Here is a 21,821-nt window from a genome sequence, read left to right as displayed (position 1 = left end):
AGCCCGGCGTGGCTTGGCCAGGTGTATATTTTAAAATTTAAACATGGCCCGCTTTGCCCTAGCCAACAAGCCAATAAGAGCCGGCCACATAGGATCGCTAGCATGCCCCACGCCCGGCCTTAAACTCCCGCCCAAGGGGCCACGCCCAAACCCAAGCTCACCCGGGGTGGTGACTTGGGCGTTTCTCTCCAACCCACGCCCCAACCCCCGCCCCATACCCCATAGTCTAAGGGTGAACATGATGTAACTTGTCAGAACCCTCTCAACAACCAATCATCGGTGTACACCTCATCTCTCATATTAGAGCCAGTTGAAATCCAAATACACCGGCGCCGGTGTTACCGAACTATTTGCCCCCTTCCATACTCAACTGTCACAAACACACTCCTACTCATATTGATTGAAACTGAAAGAATACAGATAAGGGGCGGCACCGTGGGTACCTGAGAACCCACAAGCAGGGCCGGCCCAAGGGTAAGCCAAATGAGGCTTGGGCCTTGGGCCACCAAAACTATAGGGCCTCCACAATTTGATAAAACTACAATCCATTTATAAAAGATTTAGGGTGTGAGTTATCAACAGATTGATGGTTGGTAGTGTATTGGTTTTGTGTATGTATGGATGTTGGTGAGACCCGAGTTCGAATCCCTGGTTCAACATTTTTTTTGTTGTTTTTAAATTTTAACACAATCTTTCAAATAATTACACTTGGCCCTTCAAGTTTAACTTTCAATTACATACATTTTTTTGGGAAAAGGCCACAAGATTTTACTTCGCCTTAGGCCATCAAAATGGTTGAGCCGGCCCTGCCCACAAGGGGTACCCAAAGGTGCCCCGGCCCCGCCACCCTAAGACTATGGGGAGTGGAGAGTTTTGGGTTGGAGGCATGAGTTGACACGTGTCTGCCACGTAGACAGTGTAGGCTCCCCAACTCAAGCCTCGAAATATAGGGCAGTGAAGGGGTTTGAGTTTAGGGCATGAGTTAATACGTGACAATAGTTTTTTTTATACTTTCTTTTACTAAACAAACGAATTAAATTTATATAAAAAATACATTTAAATTTATTAAAAAAACAGTGACCATTATACTAGAAAAATACTTCAAATAAAAATAAAACTACTGCATCACATATTTTTAATCCATCAAAAAAATAAAAAAAAAAACTACCACATCAAATAAGAAAAATACATAAAAAAAAAAACTAACTAATCCCACATAGCCACCCCAGTCCCCACCCCAAGCCTCGCCTCACGCCTGGCCAGAATCTCACGCCAAAAAGGCAACGTCCAAACCCAATCCCCTAAGCGGATGATGTACGCGGCGTGGATTGTGTTCTCACAGCCAAACCCAAACCCCACTCCCCAAGTCTAAGTGATGATTATTTAAATTAGGAAATGTAAAAAAAATCAAGGTAAAAAAAAGCGAAAAGGTCCCCCACACTTTTACGTATTACCATTTTACAGCAAGACCCATTTTAATCAGGAAGACACCAATCTGGACCTTCCTTACCTTCACCAATTGACTTTTCTTATTAGCCCTAGCCAATACACACACATTCATTCATTCAACCAAAGATTCGCTGCATCATCTCCGACGGCGTACGCCATTTCTTCCGGCGAACATGACTTTCGCATCTCACGTATTCCGTCACTCTAAACAGGTTCCGATCACGCTTCTTTTTCATCCTCGATTCGCTTACTTACTGCTATATATCTTCGCTTTTTGTATTTTCATTTTTATTCGATCTGTATCATGTTTTGTATGTATAAACCCTACGATTCACGATCGCTGATTGATTTCAATTAGTAAATGTATTGACTCTTCTTGATGCGTTAGGTTAGGTTATTGCACTTTTGATTTCATTTTAAGATCCGTGAGGATTAAGCTAATTAGTTCTATGCGTCTAGCTGTTATAAGGAAGAGTAGATGATTAGTATGTGAAGATTGAGCTATTTAGGTAATTAGGTTGCAGATTTGATTAGTTGTGAGTGGAGAGAGGAAGATTTCTGTTAATTTGAGCTTGAACATGAGGAATTGAGGATGCTTATTTTTATGTGGCATAATCTATCTGATAAGTTATAGAGTTTTATTGTAATGATTTTGTGCGTGTTTTCAGTTGAAAAATGCTCCTGGATTGCTACGGCAGGATCATGCTGTTCTGGTTCGGTGGTTTACGCATAGTACTCGTTCCGTCACTAGCAAAGGGGATGGTAAGTTGTAATTCATTTGCAGCAGGTTTATTTTTGCTACTGTGTGGAAGAAAACAAGGTTTACATGATGATGATGTTGACAAAATTATGGTTTCGTGTGCAGATATGTTGAAGCATCGCCAGATTAGCAATGTTTTCGGGGAGAGTGTGTGTGCATGTAAGTCTTGCAGTGGATCCATGTCTAGTGCACCCGTGTTCACTCGAAGTTATAGGGCGGTTAATTCCACAAAGGTAAGCCAAATTCATTAAGGATTGCACATCTGTAGTGTTTTTTGTTTCTTTTGTCATTATGTTGATTGGGCATAAAGTTAAATAGAATATTGTTGTCTCGAATATTGCTGATGCCCATTGTTTCTAGGTGCAAAATGGACATGCTGCTAGTGGCATGGTGTTTAGTAGAGGAATTACATGGTAATCATTGAAGCGTCCTAACCACCACCATTGCAATTATTGCACTCATGATTTATGTTCTGATTTATGCTTTGTGTGTAACAGCTCTGATGTGCAACTGAAGAGAAGTTTTGCAACAAATTCAGGTAACTTTTATGTGCCACATTGATATCTAGTTATCTACGGACTACAGACACAAGTTCTATGTTGTTAATAGCGAATAGCGACAGATAGCGACGAGGGACCTATATGCTACATAGCGAATATCGACAAATAGCGACCGCAATCTTATATATAGCGATACACTAGAAAAAGAATTTTGAAAATTTTTATATGTTTATTATGTCAAAATACCTTGGTATATATGCTATTTTACATGTATATTTAACAAAAGCCTATAAATCCAGCTATTTTATAGCTATATCTAATTGCTATTTACTTAAAAAAAACTAATTGTCGCTATTCACGCTATTGGTCGCTATGACCCAAATAGCGACACTTGGTCGCTTCGCTACATAGCGCGCTATAGCGGTCGCTATAGCCGCTATTGACAACTATGCACAAGTTAGCTTAAACCCCTAAACATATATTCGATGGAACTAAATGGATAAATCTACTGACGTACATGGAACTTCTTTCTGTGATGATGAAAGTACAGACATTGTTTGTGATGATTTGGTGCTGAAAAATCAAATATTTACTAAATATTATTTAGTGAACATTTTGAAACTATCTATACTTCTGTTGGGATGTGACCATAAATTGAATGGTGTAACTTGCATCATACTCAAGGCCTAGATCAATTATCCTCATATATTAATTGACAAAGGGGCCATTTTATCACGAGATTCACAGGAGATTTGCTTTGACTTTTGTTTGACCAAGCTCTTGCGGCATATTCATTTTACCAGATCATCATATGCTATATTTAAAATTATCTAATATATGCTTTCACGCTGCAGGCCTTCCCCCACACCAAGAGCTCGGGATGCCTTCTCTTTCTCCTACAATGACAGAGGCATGTGCTATTCTACGTCTCAACTCTCATGGTACCTCATTTTGGCTCTTTGTGTTATTCTGTTTACTGAACTGTTTGCTTGATTTCTTGTACAGGGCAACATAGCACGCTGGTTAAAGAAAGAAGGTGATCAAGTCTCACCTGGTGAAGTACTATGTGAAGTTGAAACAGTGCGTGGCCTTTATCTTTACTTTTAGGTTTTCGCTTATCATGGTTCTCTGGAGGAGAATTTTGTACAGTCCTGCAAACTACCTGCCAACATGTGCATTGATTTGTTACAGGATAAAGCCACCGTTGAAATGGAATGTATGGAGGAAGGATATCTTGCTAAGATTATACATGGAGATGGAGCAAAAGAAATCAAAGTTGGCGAGGTATTTGACCCGTGTATGATGACACGCAACTTACTGCGATGTTGAATGACTTTTAAGTGGTTAAGCGATAGCAAGGAGGAACTAAAGTATATATACTTGTGGCAGGTGATTGCTATAACTGTTGAAGACAAGGAAGATATTGAAAAATTCAAAGACTACAAACCCCAAGCATCAGATGGTGGGGCCCAACAAGCTCCCCCAGAAAGTACTCCTACCAAAGAAGAGGTAATTGAAAAAGCACCCAGCCCACCTGAACCAAAACCTGTGAAGCCCAGTACATCACCTGCAACAGACCGTGTTTTTGCTAGTCCTCTTGCAAGAAAATTGGCTGAAGATAACAATGTACTAAGTCTTATATATGATAAAACTTACTATCACAAGCCTGATTTTTTCACGTTCCTTATATATTAATCATTTTCTTTAATTAGGTATCTTTATCAAGTATTAAAGGTACAGGCCCTGATGGAAGCATTGTGAAGGCTGACATCGAAGAATACTTAGGTACTTATAAGCATAATTCAGCTTAAGCTGGATATTGTTAAGCTTGTAGTATTACTGGATCACATTTATACATCTATAGCATGACACTAGAGGTGACAAAATTGGTGGATTGGGTCAAAACAGGTCGGGTGTAGTTGGTTATAAACAGATTTTGGAGTAAAGTACACGGATGGTCCCTATGGTTTACCAATATTTTGAATTTGGTCTCTTGCTTTCCAAAAGTACTCTGATGGTCCGTTTGCACTTTGTAACTCATTTAGTCCCCAGCTTTTTTGAGAAGTAGATGGATGGCCCTTGTGGTTAGCACTTTGTAACGCGTTTAGTCTCAAACGTGGACCCACTGAAACCTTTAGATTTGTTGGTTGGGGACTAAATGCGTTGTGCAAACCACAGAGACCATCCATGTACTTTTGAAAAGCTAGGGACCAAATCCAAATTTTGGTAAACCACAGGGACCATCCGTGTACCTTACTCCAAATTTTGTGCTAGATATGATTATGAAAGATACACTATCGCAATAGTAATCCAGTGTTTTGAATAAAACGATTCAACATGTTATTGGAGATGAAACATCACCCGAATCAACCCATTCATAAGTAAATGGGTCGAAATTGCCACCGCTTCATGGAACCCACAGTTTAATTTGGTTGCATAATTGTTTTGTAGCTTCTGGTAAGAAAGATCTTTCAGCAGCACCATCAAAGGCTGACGCTAAAGCTCCAGTTTCCGCTATCAATTACACTGACATTCCAAACTCTCAGATAAGAAAGGTCATTTATACCCTTATCGATATGACTTCCGAACTTGACACAATAGCTATTCACCCTTTTTTGTTTAACGTTAAACTAATAACTGATCTTGTTATGTTAACAGGTCACCGCTTCACGGTTGTTGATGTCAAAGCAAACCATTCCACATTATTATCTTACTGTAGATACATGTGTCGACAAGCTTACTAAGTGAGTTTTGGTCTAAACTAAATGTGTGATGATTTGCACTAATCAGTCTTTCATAAGATGATCTGATTAATGTTGTTTGTACAGATTGCGTGCAGAACTCAATTCGTTACAAGAAGCTTCAGGAGGGAAGAAGATATCCATTAATGATCTTGTGATTAAGGTATAAGAAGTTGGATTTTCACCACTTATATGGACTTTGTTGTATAATTTTATTTTATTTTGGATTATGGTTGGTAAGTTATTAATGTATCTACGTACCTTGTTTTGATCTATTTTTGCAGGCTGCAGCATTAGCTCTTCGTAAAGTTCCTCAATGTAACAGTTCGTGGACTAATGATTATATTCGTCAGTACGTATACGCAATTTGGAAATTATTTTTTTTAGTCTGTTAGAATATGACTACACAGTAACTTGACTTATGAAATCATGTGTCGTATGGTTGAACTCATAGGTTTCATGAAGTGCACATCAACGTGGCTGTGCAGACCGATAATGGACTCTTTGTCCCTGTCGTAAGGGTTAGTCACTACACCTTTGGTTGCCATTTCTATGATTTACAGGTGGTAATATGGCTGGGTTTGGCATATTTTTTGGATGGCTGGTTAGGGCTGTAAACGAACCGAACGAAAATGAACAAAGCCTTGTTCGTGTTCGTTTGTTAAGGAAATATATGTGTTCACGAACATTTACCGAAAGAGATTTTCTCGTTCGTGTTCGTTTGAACTTGTTCATGTTCGTTTGTTAATTTAGGTAACGAACGTTCATGAATATAAATTAACACAAATGAAAACAAACAAAACACAAACAAGTGTCCCTGAACAGAATATGTAATACACTGAATTTAAAAAAAATTAAAAGCATGAACAAACTATCGAACACAAACAAACATAAAACAAACATGTTACCAAACGTTCACGAACATAAATAAACGAACGCGACCTCTGTTCATGTTCGTTCAGTTACCTAAACAAACGAAATTTCTGTGTTCGTTCTTTTATTAAACGAACGTCCCGCCAAACGATTCACGAACTGTTCGCTGAACGTTCAGCTCGTTTGCAGCCCTAGGCTTGGGGTTGATCTGGAACGCATTTTGTCCAAAAAGTTTACTTTGTAATAGATAGAGAATTGATGTGTCTTACAAAGTTAACAATATTTTAGTAATGTTTTAACAATTTACAAGGCTATATGCATAATAAATTCATTTTGGAAACTTCTGATCTGTTAAATGGATCAAAATTGCCACATCTGTATATCACTGTGACACCATGTTTGCAACTCGATCCGTATTATAAATATATAATTGATTTGTATCTGTGCAGGACGCTGATAAGAAGGGCCTGTCAGCAATTTCAGAGGATGTAAAGAATCTAGCCCAAAAAGCTAGAGAAAACAGCTTGAAACCAGCTGAATATGAGGTCTGAATGGTTCTCACCTTTTTGTTAAACTATTTGTATTGTCTTCAAGCATGATTCAGTAGTTCATATACTCTTATTATGTAGGGGGGTACATTCACGGTTTCAAATCTAGGGGGCCCGTTTGGGATCAAGCAGTTTTGTGCTATCATAAATCCACCTCAGGCTGGCATTCTAGCAGTTGGATCTGGTGAGTTGAGAAATAAGCAAAATTTTAAATCGTGTTTGCAATAAAGTAAAATGCCATTTTCGTCCTTGAGGTTTGGCCAGTTTTGCGACTTTCGTCCAAAGGATTGTTTTTCCGCATCTGGATCCAAAAGGTTTGAAATCTTGCTATTTTCATCCGGCTCGTTAACTCCATCCATTTTCCCTGTTAAGTCAGGGGTATTTTCATCTTCTTTGTTAATTTAAAGGGCAATTCGATGTTTTTTCATTTTATGAACAAGCATTTAGCATATGTACAAGTATTCAAAAGACTGAATTTCTCTTTAAGTTAACAAAAAAAGATGAAAATACCCATGACTTGTTGGAGAAAAATGGATGGAGTTACGAGCCGGATAAAAATGGCAAGATTTCAAATCTTTTGGATCCAGGTATGGAAAAACAAACCTTTGAACGAAAGTCGCAAAACTGGCCAAACCTCAGGGACAAAAATGGCATTTTACTCTTTGCAATATTATTTATCTTTAACTTCCAACCTAACAATAATACTTAATTAATTCTTTGCAGCTGAGAAGAGGGTTATTCCCGGTTCAGTGGCTGGAGAATTCCAGTTTGCGTCATACATGTCTGTCACATTGAGTTGTGATCACCGTGTTATTGATGGTATGTATAGACTATAGAGTTTCTTGCATAAAATATGTTTTGACTCGTTATGAATTTGGTTGAAAAAGTATAGATGAGATGGATACTAACAAGAGGGTTTTGGGTTATTAGGTGCTATTGGTGCGGAATGGCTAAAAGCATTCAAAGGCTACATAGAGAATCCGGAGACAATGCTGCTTTAGAGACCATCATCTGTGTTTTCTCTTTTTGATTTAATTTCCATTTGCGATTATCAATTTCTTTCCATGTGTTGTTTACCCACTGGCTTTCGGTTGATCACATGATGAAATCTTGGTTTCAAAATAAGAAAAGAGAGGTCGAGTTTTCGAGTCATGAAAACGTGAACTCAGTTTTGGTGATGTATAGAGTTAACATCTAATGTGCAGGACGTAATTCTCGATTCAATTCTTGCACTTGCATGTAACCTGAATAAAACCGATTACCCAACTGATACTATGTTTTGGTTTCATTTATTTCTAATTCATCTTGCAGATTGTTTCAAGCAGAGCTGACGATAAAAATAAACCAACTTCTGTCACATGTTTAGTCATTTAACATCACAAGTTAATCTGTTAAAAGAGTTTTAAGTCTTATTAGAATTCAAAGTGAAAGTTGAATGCTCTTTATTTGTAATTCAAAATGGGTAGCTAAAATCAAGGAAAACATAATCCTAGGAGGTGATTTATATTGATTGGCCAACGAGCATAGAGAATCTGTTCTTTATACACAATGAGGTGTTAAATCAAGTTTTTATGTTTTTGAACGAATAAAATGTTGCTTTTTTACTATACACTAATTATTTTAAAGCGCTCCCTTTGTTCAGATTTGCATCTTGGAAATCCCCTCTAAAGTACAAAGTTGGCCAGCCTGCATTAAGTCATTTGATAATAAAACTCAAATACATGAGTAAACTGCATCGTAGAAAGGTCAAAGGCATCTCGCAATTATATATATGATTTGTTTAGCATGGACGTATAAATAATTATTTTTAATCACTTCCACCTGTAGCAAACTCCCTCCATTTCAAAAACCTTTTGTGCACATTTTATCGTTATGAAATGAAATTTAAACAATATATTAATTTTCACTAATATATAACAAACTAGTAAACATACTTTTTCTTAATATAACAAACAATGATCCCGTTACCGCTAATTATCCCGTTACTAAATTAGCTGAATCAATCTTGTATACTAATCATTATCATGCCAACTATTGATCTCATAGTCTCTACTGCCTCGTCTAATTTGACGGTACACATACCTTACGAGTGCCAAGAGGGTTAAAACTTAAAAGTTTCATCATGAAAGAAACTTGATTTTCAAGATTAGCAGTTGTTATCAAAATGGCTATACTTCACAAACAGCAAGCACATTACTAAGGCGGTAAGGCCTTGTGTCTTCACATAACCAAAATCTCAACAAGTTAGATGATCAACCAGAACATCATTCAATCAAGAGTTAACTACCATTTTCGTCCCTGTGGTTTGGTGGAAAATGCCCCTTCAGTCAAAAAAAAAAAAAAAAAAAAAAAAAAAAATTGCGCCAGTTCCGCCCTCAACATTTTTGAAACGTGCCAATTCAGTTCAAAAGATAAAGCGCCATTAAAAACGTTGAGGACGAAACTGGCGCAAGACGTTATCTTTTTGGACCGAAGTGACACGTTTCAAAAATGTTGAGGACAGAACTGGCGCAAAATTTTTTTGGACTGAAGTGACATTTTTCACCAAACTACAGAAACGAAAATATCAGTTAAGTCTTCAATCAATTTCACTTCAATTAGCCATAACAAATAAAAAAATTAGCCAACAAGCTACAAGAACTCAAAACGCTGTAATAAGATTTAAACATATAAAAGTCTACGTAACTTTATTTGTCACTTGTCACTAAACCCTTCGTGATGCTAACACATTACAGAACAAAGTTTTTTTTCAACCAAACATGCACCTTTCAAACTCTCAAATTGGCACATATCTCTTCAAAACATGCTTCCCTACAGCCCCCAACCCCACCACCATTCCACCAACCGCTCCAGCCACCGCGGCGGACCTAACGCCCGCAGCGGCCCTATAAACCACCCCGGTCCCCAACCCAGCCACCACACTATTAACAATATCATCCTTATCCCTAACCGCAGCCATTCCGCTCTCCATTCCTGCATACAACAACCCAATTACACCCACACGGTTCCCATATCTCCTTCCCAAACCTCCTGAACCATTTAATATCCTATTAACCCTAATTTTCGAAGTGTCTGCAGGTTCAAACGCTTTCATGCCTTCGATGCAGCCTTTTCCGGCGCCGATCATGGCGCCGCTTAGGTAGCCGATGCCGGTGTAGTAGGTTAGGTTTTCGCCCCATGAACGGCGTTGAGCGATGGATTCTTCTTGGAAGAGGAATTGGGGAGATGTGGGGAGTTTGTATACGGTTTGTGCGGGGAGTTTGAGGTCTTGGTATGGGTTGTAGAGGCGGTTGTTTTCGTCGGATTGGTTGTGGTTTGAAGGTTTTTGGTGGTTAGACATGGTGGAATTAGGGTTTTGGTGAGGGGTAGAATAAGTGGTGGTAATAAAAGAAGATGAGAGGCGGTGCTTGTTAATTTACCAGTGACATTACCCGGCTACGTGTGTGGTTTCGTTCGATATCTATTCTGATTTAATATAACAACCCAACACCAAAAGAAATAAACTCAAAAGAAAGACACATTTTTTACATCGATCGAAAACCATAAAAATAAATTTAATTTGGACAGCGAGATGGGTTGATTTTAACGAAAACCATAAAAATAAATTTAAATTGGACAGCGAGATGGGTTAATTTTAAATTAAATGTAAATAAAAACTTAAACGTTAGCTTAAATCTAACTTCAATAAAAAATGAACATAAAACCAAAACACTAAACATAAAGAAAAGGATAGAAGTATAAATAATAAAGTCTAAAAAAAATCAAGAAAGAAAAAAAGTACATAAAAATAAACATAGAAACGTGTTATACTTGACTCGACATATTCTAAAAAAAAATTACATCGAAACGTAGACCAACTTGAATTTATACCGACACGTGCAATAAAATAAGCACGTAAAAAAATAGTTACGGCGCGTTGCGGCGATGTCAAAACGCAAAGTGACTCGAATTTATACCGTCTAATGAAAACGTATTATATTTTACTCTACTCGTTTCCGAACAAAATTTACGTCAAAATGTAAAGAAATTGAATACGTAAATTAAAATAAGCACGAAAGTGTATTATATTTGACCCAACTCATTTTCCAAAAAATTACGTTAAAATCTAGACTAACTGAAAACGTACATAATTATACGGATGAGAACATATTATATTTGATCCAACTCATTTCCGCAAAAAATTTACGTCTAAACGCAAAATAACGCAAATCAGTTTTAATTTATACCAACACGTAAATAAAAATAAACATGTAAAGCTTGATTACAAAGTTCTTGTAAAGTTAAAGGGTTGTAAGTCTCAACGCTGAAAGTTAAGAGGTAAAAGAGTACAAAACTATAAATAAAAAATAAAAGATAAAAGAAATCACAAAAGTATAAAAGAAAACAAAACTATTAAAAAAAAAAACTCAAAAAGATAAAGCAGGTGTTTGGCATTGTGTATCCAACTTCATAAAAAAAGGGAAGGCAAATAGCCACCTCCCATGTAGGTGGCAACCAGTGTTCATGCCACTTCACACTTGGTATAGATATAATTTGTTTTGGATGACAATTAAACCCGAGTTTGATTGGTAAACTTGAAACCTTACATATTTTGGACAGGTAATTGGATATGACAACTGGTTTGTTGTTAGTTTTTATTTTTCTACGGGTTTTGGATAAGTTTAGATTTGGTGATATAACCATTTACCTGATTAAATATATACGTTCACCCAACTGTATAGCAAATATAATTTCTTTTTTTTTTTTAATAGTATGTGTGTGTATATCAGTTATTGACATACACTACTTTTTTCATTTGTGTATTTGAGTATTTTTTTATATACATTTTGGTATTTTATTTATATACATTCTAGTTTTTTTATATATTTTTCTAGTGATAATGCTAAACGCAATTGATTAGTAGTAACTCGATAGATAACCGATGGGTTTTGGGTCAGTATACACAACAGTCAACATTTTTAGATTAGCAAGTTTACCTGAAACCCGCGGATATACCAGATACCTGACGGGTAATTACCCGATAGATACCCGACGGGTTTGGGACAAGCTTATCTAATTACCTAAACCCGCTTTATTGTCATCCTTACTTCTTAACTTATTTTTGATGATGCTTATAGAGGAGGTGGCACTCCGTTCATGTACCTCGAAACCTTGGGGTGTTCAAGATTATCCGTATTCGAAAATCCGATCTGAAATATCCGAAAATTCGGATATCCGAATAATATCCGAAAATTCTGATATCCGAAATTTAGATCTCCGAATTTTCGAATTCAGATATTGATTTTAAAATTTTTCAGATATTTCGGATATATCCGAAATTTAATTTTTATTTTTTTCGGATATCCGAAATATCCGAAAATTTATATTCGAATATCTGAAACTATCCGGTTCCGAATATGAAAAATAATAAAAAAATAAAAATTAAATAAAAAATTGGATATTTGGATATCCGATTCACTAGATATCTGAATTTCCGATACGGATTCGGATATCTGGTTTTGAACACCATATGGAAACCCACCAATTTTGCACTGTAACTTCATTTTTTTCCCTTCCATGGATAAAAATTCAAACATAACATTCAGGTAACAAACCATGAATGGTACCGCCGAACTTAACCGAAGGGGTGCCTACAGTATTATCGAATTGAGTTTGCTACCCCCAATCCCTTAATCGCAGACGGGCCCTCCTCCCTTAATCCTATTTAAGTTCACTAACACGTGTATTTTTTTTACCATCAAACATAAACTCTTTACTTTATCTTTGTTGTACTCTTAAGATCATCCCAACATTACTTCGTAAGATTTGAACCCACAGCCACATAATCTCTTATGTAATGCTTACCCGATACATGTCTTGAGAAGGAGAACTAGATTCATGTACATCGAATAAGAGGGGTTGTAACGTCACTACTAGAGAGAAGAAAGTAAAATGGTACTTTTGCGGGAAAGAATGTCGATATCTAAATAGATCACCATTTTACCTTGACATTCTTAAATCATCAACATAAATGTCCAAAAGAAAGCAAGTTAATCAAAATCGTAAGAATGCACAACATACGTGAATGCACAAAGTCGTTGTGTCGAATATCTTCAATCATCTTGGATCTTCTATTCGACGTAGCTGATTTACATTCGCACCTTGTATCACCCATGAGTTCCCCGTAAGGTTTAGATGAATATTAAATTCGAAAATTATGTTTAAATACAAATGATAGAACTATCCTCCAACACAAAGTAACCAAATAAAGAAAATTGATCAAAATTTGACACCTGAATATATACATTCACTATTAGTGATTGCTATTGAATAAGTAACAATTCAACAATTGAACTTTTGAATTGTCAAAAAATATTCAGAAACTTTAGGGAAAAAATAATATACAATCCATCTATGTATGAACAATGTGATCCCATCATCGACCAATATTTTTTTGTGTTCTCACTGTACTCACATGGTAACCAATCGTAAATACGTTGACCATTTCTATCCACTTTTTCTAAATAAAAAACCAAGTCAAAAGTTCCCTTTTTTATAACACACTTACCCTTTTTTATAACTGGTATCTTGACAAATAAAAATGACATTTAAGAGAGCTTGGTGTGTAAGGAAGTCATCCACCTCATATGAAAAGTTACAAAAGAACATCAAATCCACCAGTTAGTGTGTCAGTTGTAAAATAGTTCGATCAAGAGGAATGTACTATGATTTTTTTTTTTTTTTTTTTTGAATCTTTGAGTAACAAACTCCATTCCAATCACTAGGGCAAATTACATAAGGATAGCAAGTAGACGAGCAACAAACTGCGCCGTCATCCCCAAGGGCGTAGCTTAAGAGGGGCCGGGAGGGGCACCCGACCCCCCGAACTTTTCGCTTAGTAGTGTTATATATGTAGTTTTCGTATAGAAATTTTTGGGTATATACGTTTTCGACCCCCCGGTTCTATAGAATTTTTTTTGGTATATACGTTTTCGACCCCCCGTTTTCATGGTCAAGTTTCGCCACTGGTCATCCCCTTCTGAATAGAAAACCCTAATCTACTAAAAACAAAGTCTCGCCCCTAAGGGGTCGAAAAGTTGATGTGGACCACACGCTGAACTCTAGCCAAGAACAATATTGGACAAGATTCAATCAGAACTAAATTGAATAAAAAACTCGAAAAGGACCGATCACAAGCTTGGCAAGAAATGATAATGAAGAACCAAGGACCGATTTAAAGATCGATTTTGTTAAGGGCATTTTTTTTGGAAAACATCGTTCAACTTTTGCAGTTCTTCATTATTGAATTTCCTTGCGGGAACATTGCCTCCACCTCTAGGTACAACAAGATCTTAACGGGACAGTCATGGGCAAAGCCTGATTTTTCATTCAAGCTCCGCCATTGGGGCCAGTCGTCTCGATTTAGAGAGGAAACAAAGAAGAAAAATAACATACAAAAGCTAGATGCGGGACCAAAGGTTGCGAAAGAAGCAAGAGCTCTACTCTGTCGTTTTAGGAGCGTAGAGCGACAGAGCTGTGAACAGGACAAGATAAACACATTGAACCCATAGCAAGATGCGGGACCAAAGGTTGCGAAAGAAGCAAGAGCTCTACTCTGTCGTTTTAGGACCGTAGAGCGATAGAGCTGTGAACAGGACAAGATAAACACATTGAGCCCATATTTAGTTCGAACTTAGAAACTTAAAATAAGATTGGCAACTCTTATAGTTGTTTACAAACGAGAGTTGTAACTCTATTATTGGCAACTCAAAAGTAACAATAATTGTTGGGAAGAAAAAAAAAATGTAGAAGATACCCTCTTCTTCTTAGACCACCCGTAGTGGTTTGCCCTTTGGGGCGTTTTTTGTGCTCAATCACGCCCAATCTCGCCCACATGCCACTACGCATGGGCGTGTTTGGCCTTTTTTTGGTTATGGCGTGTTATAAATCACGCTGGTGGGGGAATTTCTTGGCCAATCACATTTGAGCTTTCATGTTTTGGCCAATAAGATTTTTTAAATGTTTTTTTTTATTTTATTTTATTACAAACATAATTCCCCACAACCCCCACATCCCCACTACACTCCTTTTCTAAAAACGCCCAATAGTGTTCCATTACTAACTGAGGTGTCACATAGCATAAAACGCCCTAAGATGAGGCATTATTCATCCGAACAACTACGCATGTTGTTATCAACAAAACAACATGCACTCATTGAAGCTTCACTTTTATTTATTATAATTTAATGTACATCCCAACATATATAAAATCCCACTCATCATACCATTCCCAAAGAACTCTCTCGTATTTACTGACTGAGCTGTCACATAGCATAAATGCCCTAAGATGAGGCATTATTCATCCGAACAACATAGGCATGTTGTTATCAACAAAAAAACATGCACTCATTGAAGCTTCACTTTTATTTATTATAATTCAATGTACATCCCAACATATATAAAATTCCACTCATCATACCATTCCCAAAGAACTCTCTCGTATACTCTCCCATCACCTCCCCATTAAACAAACAAACAAACAAACATCTTGTTGCCAAGAAAGAGGAAGCTCAAGTACTCAATCTTTTCCCCTTTTCATCCCTTCAATATGTAACCAAGTTGTAGCCTTTTTTATATCTCTTATTTCCAGTTGCATCAAAGGATAAAAAGCTCAAATCTTGCAGTTTAGTTTCTTGAAAACCCCCACAAATTGTTGTCTCCCTAATTTGCTATACAAATTGTTGGTGAAGCGATGAAACGAAAACCGAAGTTATCTTGACAATCTCAACTGGGTTTGCTTCAGATCCATCAACCCTAGCTTCTATGTGTGAAATCTTGAAAAAAGGTTTGAAATTTCTTGTGGGTTTTCTATGATCTTTGATGGGTTTGTTTCTTTTGGTGTTTCTAGATTGATTTGTAGTTTGTAGAGTTTGTTCTTGATGTTTGTCTGTGAAACTGTGAAATTAGGATTTAGGGTTTTGATTTTGTTTCTTGATTGAAGAATCTTGTATTCTGTAGATAGATGTTTAAAAAAAGTAACGATTTTTAGGATAGAAATCAGATCCGATACTTCACCACACCAGATCTGTTGACCTTTTTTGATGGGTCAACTGTAGACTAATGTTTATATATGTATCGATGAATCGCGTTCTTTAGATCACCTGCACACCGCCATTTTTAATCCTTGATCTTCCTTAAAATAAAAAGATTTCGAAATTAATGGGTTTGATTGAAGAGATGACACCGGCCGCTTCGATTTCGATTAGTTTAGCTAGTCCCATATCGAAAATCGCGCTATTAACGGGCGCAACGAGCTTGCTATCTGATCATGTTCCCATGTTTCTCGATGGGTCAAATAATGATCTTAATATGATTCAAGAAATTGGAACCGACGGGTTGGTTAACGTTAACGGTGATATTATTATTCAAGAAAACATCCCAAAAGAAATTATGTCCATCGGGCATGAATCAAATTCGATTACGGTTGCGATCACCGATATAGACGATGGTCAGATAGTTGCGGAAGTAATAAGTTTAGGGAAAGAAACAATCGAGAGTGCGATCGGGCATACTTTAACAGCATCGGTAGTGGTGGTTGCTGATAAGACTCATAGTAAAACCGTAAGGAGTGTTTTTGAATTAGAATATGTGCCGCTTTATGGGTCTCATTCGGTTTGTGGTAGAAGACCGGAAATGGAAGATGCGGTTGCAAGTGTTCCTGCATTTATGAAAATTCCTTTGAAAATGTTGGTTGGCGATCGTGTAATTAATGGGATTAATTCAAATTTGAATGATTTGACTGCTCATTTCTTTGGAGTATATGATGGTCATGGAGGCTGCCAGGTATGTTTTCGGTTTTCCCCCTTTTCATTTTATTACAAAGTAGCAATTTTTTTATAATTTTTAATTCATTTAGATGTCTTATGTCGTTTTCTACGTATATAAACGCACCATTTAATTGTTATCCTTGATTTTGGAATTGTTGAATTAGACACTTGTTTCTTTGCTGCTTAAACTTTAGTTCTATATATAGGTGACAATTTTGACCCGTTTAAGTATGAATGGGTTGATTTGGATTATCGTTTATTTTTAAGGGTGTAAGGGGTGCATGCCTAATGAGATGGGGCAAACTTTCCACCCACCTAAGGGTGTTCATGAGCTGATCCGATCCGATCGAGGGTCTGCTCGTGCTCGGATTGAATTACAACCGATCCAATTTGCGAAACCGAGCACAAAAGTGATGCTCATGCTCGGATGGAATTTGAATCGAGCGGATCGTTTTTGCTCGGTTTCGATCGGTTTTTCTCAAATCCTAACTAAAATCGAGCGGATCGTTTTCGCTCGATTGGATTATAAGGCTGCGTTCAACAAAAACAAATCCTAACTTAATTAAAATATGTCGAACACCTTACCAACAAAAACAATACATAACTAAAATCATGAGTCTAAAAATGTTCTTAACAATATCAAGAAGCAGATCTTCGAACAATCAGTTTATGACTATGTGATTGTTTTAGGAATTAGGGATTTAGGGTTAGATTTTGATATTAACTATTAAGTTGGGCTAGTAATATTTTTTGGACTTTTAATTTCTTTTTGGGCTAGTATATTTTTTGGGCTTTTAATCTTTAAAATCTATAATATATATATTAATTATTAATAAAAATATTTCGAACGAAACCGAGCGATCGACGAGCGAGCGGACCTTTGCTCATGCTTGGATTGAATTTGAATCAAACCGATCCGAGCGGCCCATTTACAAACTGAGCAGGAATCAAACGAGCATTTTTCGAGCATTTTTTGAGCGATCGTCGAGCGATCCTCGATCGTCGAGCAGTTTGGACAACTCTACACCCACCCAATCATAATATGCCATGTCATTTCCCCTCTCATTCTCCCCTCTTGCCCAAAAAACCTAGGGGTGGTTTCCTCCAAACCATTTTAAAAAAAAAATAAAATAAAAACAAAACTTTAGATTGGTTGAATACTAGTGGGCCCCACCCAACACGTTCACCTTTTCCCTTCCCCGCAAGCTGCAACCTTTCCCCAATCTCTCACCTCCCCGCGCGACATACGTTGGTGGCGGCGGTGTTTGCCGCTCGGCAAAGGGGGTTGCCGCACCCCTTGCTGCGACTACCCCGTACACCCTAACAAATCAAATTAGGTTAGCCTAAAGGATTTGCTAAAACGAGATGGTCTACCAGGTTGGGCATCATCAGAACTTTATTCAAATGCATAAAAATCTTACAAAATAATTTCTTAAAAAAGTTAGCCTATTATGTAATAAAGAGTAAAATACACGGATGGCCCCTGTGGTTTACCAAAATTTTGGATTTGGTCCCTATCTTTCCAAAAGTACACTAATGGTCTGCGTGGTTTGCACTTTATAACGAATTTAGTCCTCAGCCTTTTCCAAAAGTACATGGAATCATGGATGGTTTTTGTGGTTTGCACTTTGTAACGCATATTGTCCCTAACTTGGACATCATGCTAAAACCTTTAGATTTGTTGGTTGGGGACTAAATGCGTAACAAATTACAAACCACAGGGACCATCCGTGTACTTTTGGAAAGCTAGGGACCAAATTCAAAATTTTGGTAAACCACAGGACCATCCGTATATATTATAGTTTTTAAAATCTTTCTATATCACACATTCACACCTATGGCTTTATATTATGCCGAATATCTAAACCGGATCATATTTCTTTTTGCAGGTGGCCAATTACTGTCGTGACCGTCTTCATATTGCTTTAGAGGAGGAAATCAAAGTTATGAAACAAGAACTGATCAAAGGAACCACAAATGAGACGGTACAAGTTCAATGGGAGAAAACATTCATAAATTGCTTTAAAAAAGTCGATGATGAAGTTGGAGGTAAAACAAGCGGAATCATTGACGGGTCAAATGCGATCGCTGAACCCGTAGCTCTAGAAACTGTAGGATCCACTGCTGTGGTGGCATTGATCTGTGCATCGCATGTTGTAGTTGCAAATTGTGGTGATTCGAGAGCCGTACTTTATCGTGGGAAAGAAGCCATTGCTTTGTCAAGTGATCATAAAGTAAAAACCTTCTTGTTTTTGTCGTCATATGATGTATAAACGTTTTGTTTATTATATAACTCACCATTAATTTGTTTTTTTTTTTTTTTTTTTTGTTCTTATGATTAGCCGAACCGTGAAGATGAGTATGCAAGGATTGAGGCGGCAGGTGGCAGGGTCATAGAATGGAACGGGCCTCGAGTTTGTGGTGTCCTTGCAATGTCAAGGTCTATTGGTAAGTTTATTTTAGAGTTAATTGCATAAAAAAGTTTAATTTCGGTTGAAAAAAAGTTTAGGTTACCAACCATCTTTTTTTTCTAAAATAAAAAACTTATATTTTTAGAATTTATTTTTAAAGAAAACCTCTAAAGCTTTATAAAAAAATGTAAAATGTCATTTTCGTCCGTGAGGTTTGGCCACTTTTGCGACTTTCATCCAAAGGTTTGTTTTACACATCTGGGTCCTCATGGTTTCAAAATCTTGTCATTTTTGTCCCTGAGGTTTGGCAATTTATTGCGACTTTTGTCCCTCAAGGTTTGGCTATCAGGGACGAAAATGACAAGATTTTGAAACCACGAGGACCCAGACGCGTAAAAACAAACCTTTAGATGAAAGTCGCAAAAGTGGCCAAACCTCACGGACTGTAAAAACAAACCTTTAGATGAAAGTCGCAAAAGCGGCCAAACCTCACGGACGAAAATTGCATTTTACTTTAAATAATTATTAAAAACTCACAAAACTTTCAAAACAATTTCTTGAATTTTATGGTCGTCGTGTTTGGTGCAACTAGGGGTGTAAACGAGCCCGAGCTCGACCAGGCTCGAGCTCGGCTCGTTATGTTTTTATAAAGCTCGGCTCGGTTCGAGCCTACTTCTTTGAGCTCGAGCTCGGCTCGTGTGTAAAACCTAAAGCTCGAGCTCGGCTCGAACTATTTTGAGAACAACCTTAAACGAGCTAAAAGCCCAGCTCGAGCTCACTTCAACATCGCTTAAACGAGCCAAAGATCGGCTCGAGCTTGGCTCATCAATATTATCATCATTATTAATATATTATATTATTATATATAAAAAACCAAAATTTTGCATGGGCTCGTTTGGCTCGCGAGCCTGAAAGAGCTTTGTATTTGAGGCTCGAGCTCGTGCTCGATAACAAAACGAACTCTATTTCAGGCTCGAGCTCGGGCTCGATAAGGCTCGACTTGTTCGAGTTTTTAACCGAGCCGATCACGAATAGCTCTCGAGCCTCTAGGCTTGTTTACACCCCTAGGTGCAACCATATTTGGTGACCTGCTAAATTATTAAATGTATCGAAGCTGGTTAACTTTTTTTAATTTGTAGTGAAGTGTGAATCATGTTTTTTATTTCTTGAATTGATGTGTTTTATTTTTTCTCTCAGGTGACGGGTATTTAAAGCCTTCGATAATACCTGATCCGGAAGTCACATTTACACCCCGAGGTAGAGACGACGAGTGTCTTATTTTAGCTAGTGATGGTTTATGGGACGTGATGTCAAATCAGGAAGCGTGTGAAGTTGCTAAGAGACGCCTTTTAATTTGGCACAAAAAGAACGGTGGATCGGCCATTGAGGGGGAGGTCGGTGGGCCGGATCTAGCGGCACAAGCAGCAGCTGATTATCTTACAATGTTGGCTCTTCAAAAAGGAAGCAAAGATAATGTTTCTGTGATTGTGGTGGACCTCAAATCCCAAAGGAAGTTTAAAGCTAAACCTTGATAGTGTTATGTTCACCCATCGTTTGATCATGATATAGTTTTTGTACAATCTAAAAAAAAAGAAAAAGAAAAAACTTATGTGTATTTCTTTGTTTACTTAACTGCCCCATTTCTTTAAATAAGACTGGATTTATAAGGGTTTTTAATGATGTAAATCACTTGACTTTATTGTGTCTATGGGTTAATTTGGGTTGTATATTTTTAACGAATTAATTTAACAGGGGGTGCATGGATTGTTTTGGATTTGAATCCAAGTAAACCAATATTTCGGTTTTCAGTTTTACATGGGTATGGTTCGTTATAAATGAAAAAGATTTGATTTGTTTCTTGCTCTCGAGTTTAATGGAAAGGAAACTAAACATTTGTTGGAAGGAAAAGAAAAGAAAAGAAAAGAAAAGAATGGTAAAAGGTTTGATTGATATTATTTCAATAACGTATCTATATCTATACTATATAATAAAAAAAAAACCTTTTTAGGGACACCTGTCATCATATTAAGCCATGTCTTATAGATAATTATTGTTTTAGTTTAATATCTTCTAATTAATTATAAATAACCCGCATACTAAATATTATTTAATTTAATATTTTATGGATAATTATTATTTATTTTAATATTTTGTAATTAATTATAGATAACTCTCCTACTAAATATTATTAACGAGTAAACTACCAAAATGGTCCCTGAGGTTTGGTCACTTTTGCCACTTTAGTCCAAAACTCAACCTTTTGAATCTGGGTCCCTGTGGTTTCAATTTTGTTGTCATTTTCATCCAAAATCACAATATGATCAGATTTTTCAGTTAATATTCAGTTTTGTTGTATTTCCCCCCCCCCCCCCTTTTAATGAAGGGCAAAATGGTTAGATTTTAGATTTTGCATTTGAATGAAAATGACAACAAAACTAAAACCACATGGGGCCTAGAAGTGGCAAAAGTGACCAAACCTGAAGGACCATTTTAGTAGTTTACTCTATTATTAATTTAAGATATTTTAAATAACCAAATTATTTATTACCAAAACCAAAATTTTTATTAACATATTATTTATTTTTATTTTCATTATTAAAAAATTATTATATCGATTTTATTACATAATTTTTAATAAATTGTATATAACTTTCAATATTACTTTATATATAAAATTAGATTTATTACGGGTTTTTAAATATAATTTATATTTTATCACTGCTGATTATTTGG

At 36.7% G+C, this 21,821-nt stretch overlaps 3 protein-coding genes across 4 annotated transcripts; 2 read left to right on the top strand and 1 right to left on the bottom strand.

Moving 5' to 3' along the window:
* The first annotated feature begins 1,303 nt into the window (after positions 1-1,303).
* Positions 1,304-8,186, top strand: LOC110886468 (dihydrolipoyllysine-residue acetyltransferase component 2 of pyruvate dehydrogenase complex, mitochondrial). 2 transcript variants are annotated; one of them, XM_022134276.2, is made up of 19 exons: positions 1,304-1,661; positions 2,118-2,211; positions 2,315-2,442; positions 2,570-2,622; positions 2,707-2,747; positions 3,564-3,619; positions 3,715-3,789; positions 3,901-3,993; positions 4,099-4,335; positions 4,422-4,494; positions 5,161-5,264; positions 5,368-5,453; positions 5,538-5,613; positions 5,735-5,802; positions 5,905-5,971; positions 6,773-6,868; positions 6,953-7,055; positions 7,595-7,690; positions 7,802-8,186. In XM_022134276.2, the coding sequence occupies exons 1-19, from the start codon at positions 1,623-1,625 to the stop codon at positions 7,870-7,872; spliced, it is 1,656 nt and encodes a 551-aa protein (XP_021989968.1). In that variant the 5' UTR covers positions 1,304-1,622; the 3' UTR covers positions 7,873-8,186. The 2 variants fall into 2 exon arrangements, with proteins under 2 accessions (XP_021989968.1, XP_021989969.1); XM_022134277.2 differs by having other exon boundaries at positions 1,511-1,661; positions 4,099-4,218.
* A 1,323-nt stretch (positions 8,187-9,509) lies between these two features.
* LOC110886467 (mitochondrial import inner membrane translocase subunit TIM23-1) lies at positions 9,510-10,300 on the bottom strand. Its single transcript, XM_022134275.2, has one exon. It carries the CDS (start codon positions 10,209-10,211, stop codon positions 9,648-9,650), a length of 564 nt encoding a protein of 187 aa, XP_021989967.1. The 5' UTR covers positions 10,212-10,300; the 3' UTR covers positions 9,510-9,647.
* A 4,915-nt stretch (positions 10,301-15,215) lies between these two features.
* On the top strand, positions 15,216-20,794 carry LOC110886466 (protein phosphatase 2C 16). Its single transcript, XM_022134274.2, has 4 exons — positions 15,216-16,693; positions 18,567-18,911; positions 19,020-19,125; positions 20,286-20,794. Exons 1-4 carry the CDS (start codon positions 16,070-16,072, stop codon positions 20,618-20,620), a joined length of 1,410 nt encoding a protein of 469 aa, XP_021989966.1. The 5' UTR covers positions 15,216-16,069; the 3' UTR covers positions 20,621-20,794.
* Positions 20,795-21,821: the final 1,027 nt, after the last annotated feature.

Source organism: Helianthus annuus, chromosome 10, assembly GCF_002127325.2.
Source record: "Helianthus annuus cultivar XRQ/B chromosome 10, HanXRQr2.0-SUNRISE, whole genome shotgun sequence".
NCBI classification, from domain to species: Eukaryota; Viridiplantae; Streptophyta; class Magnoliopsida; order Asterales; family Asteraceae; genus Helianthus; species Helianthus annuus.
This window is presented reverse-complemented; position numbering and strand designations above follow the sequence as displayed.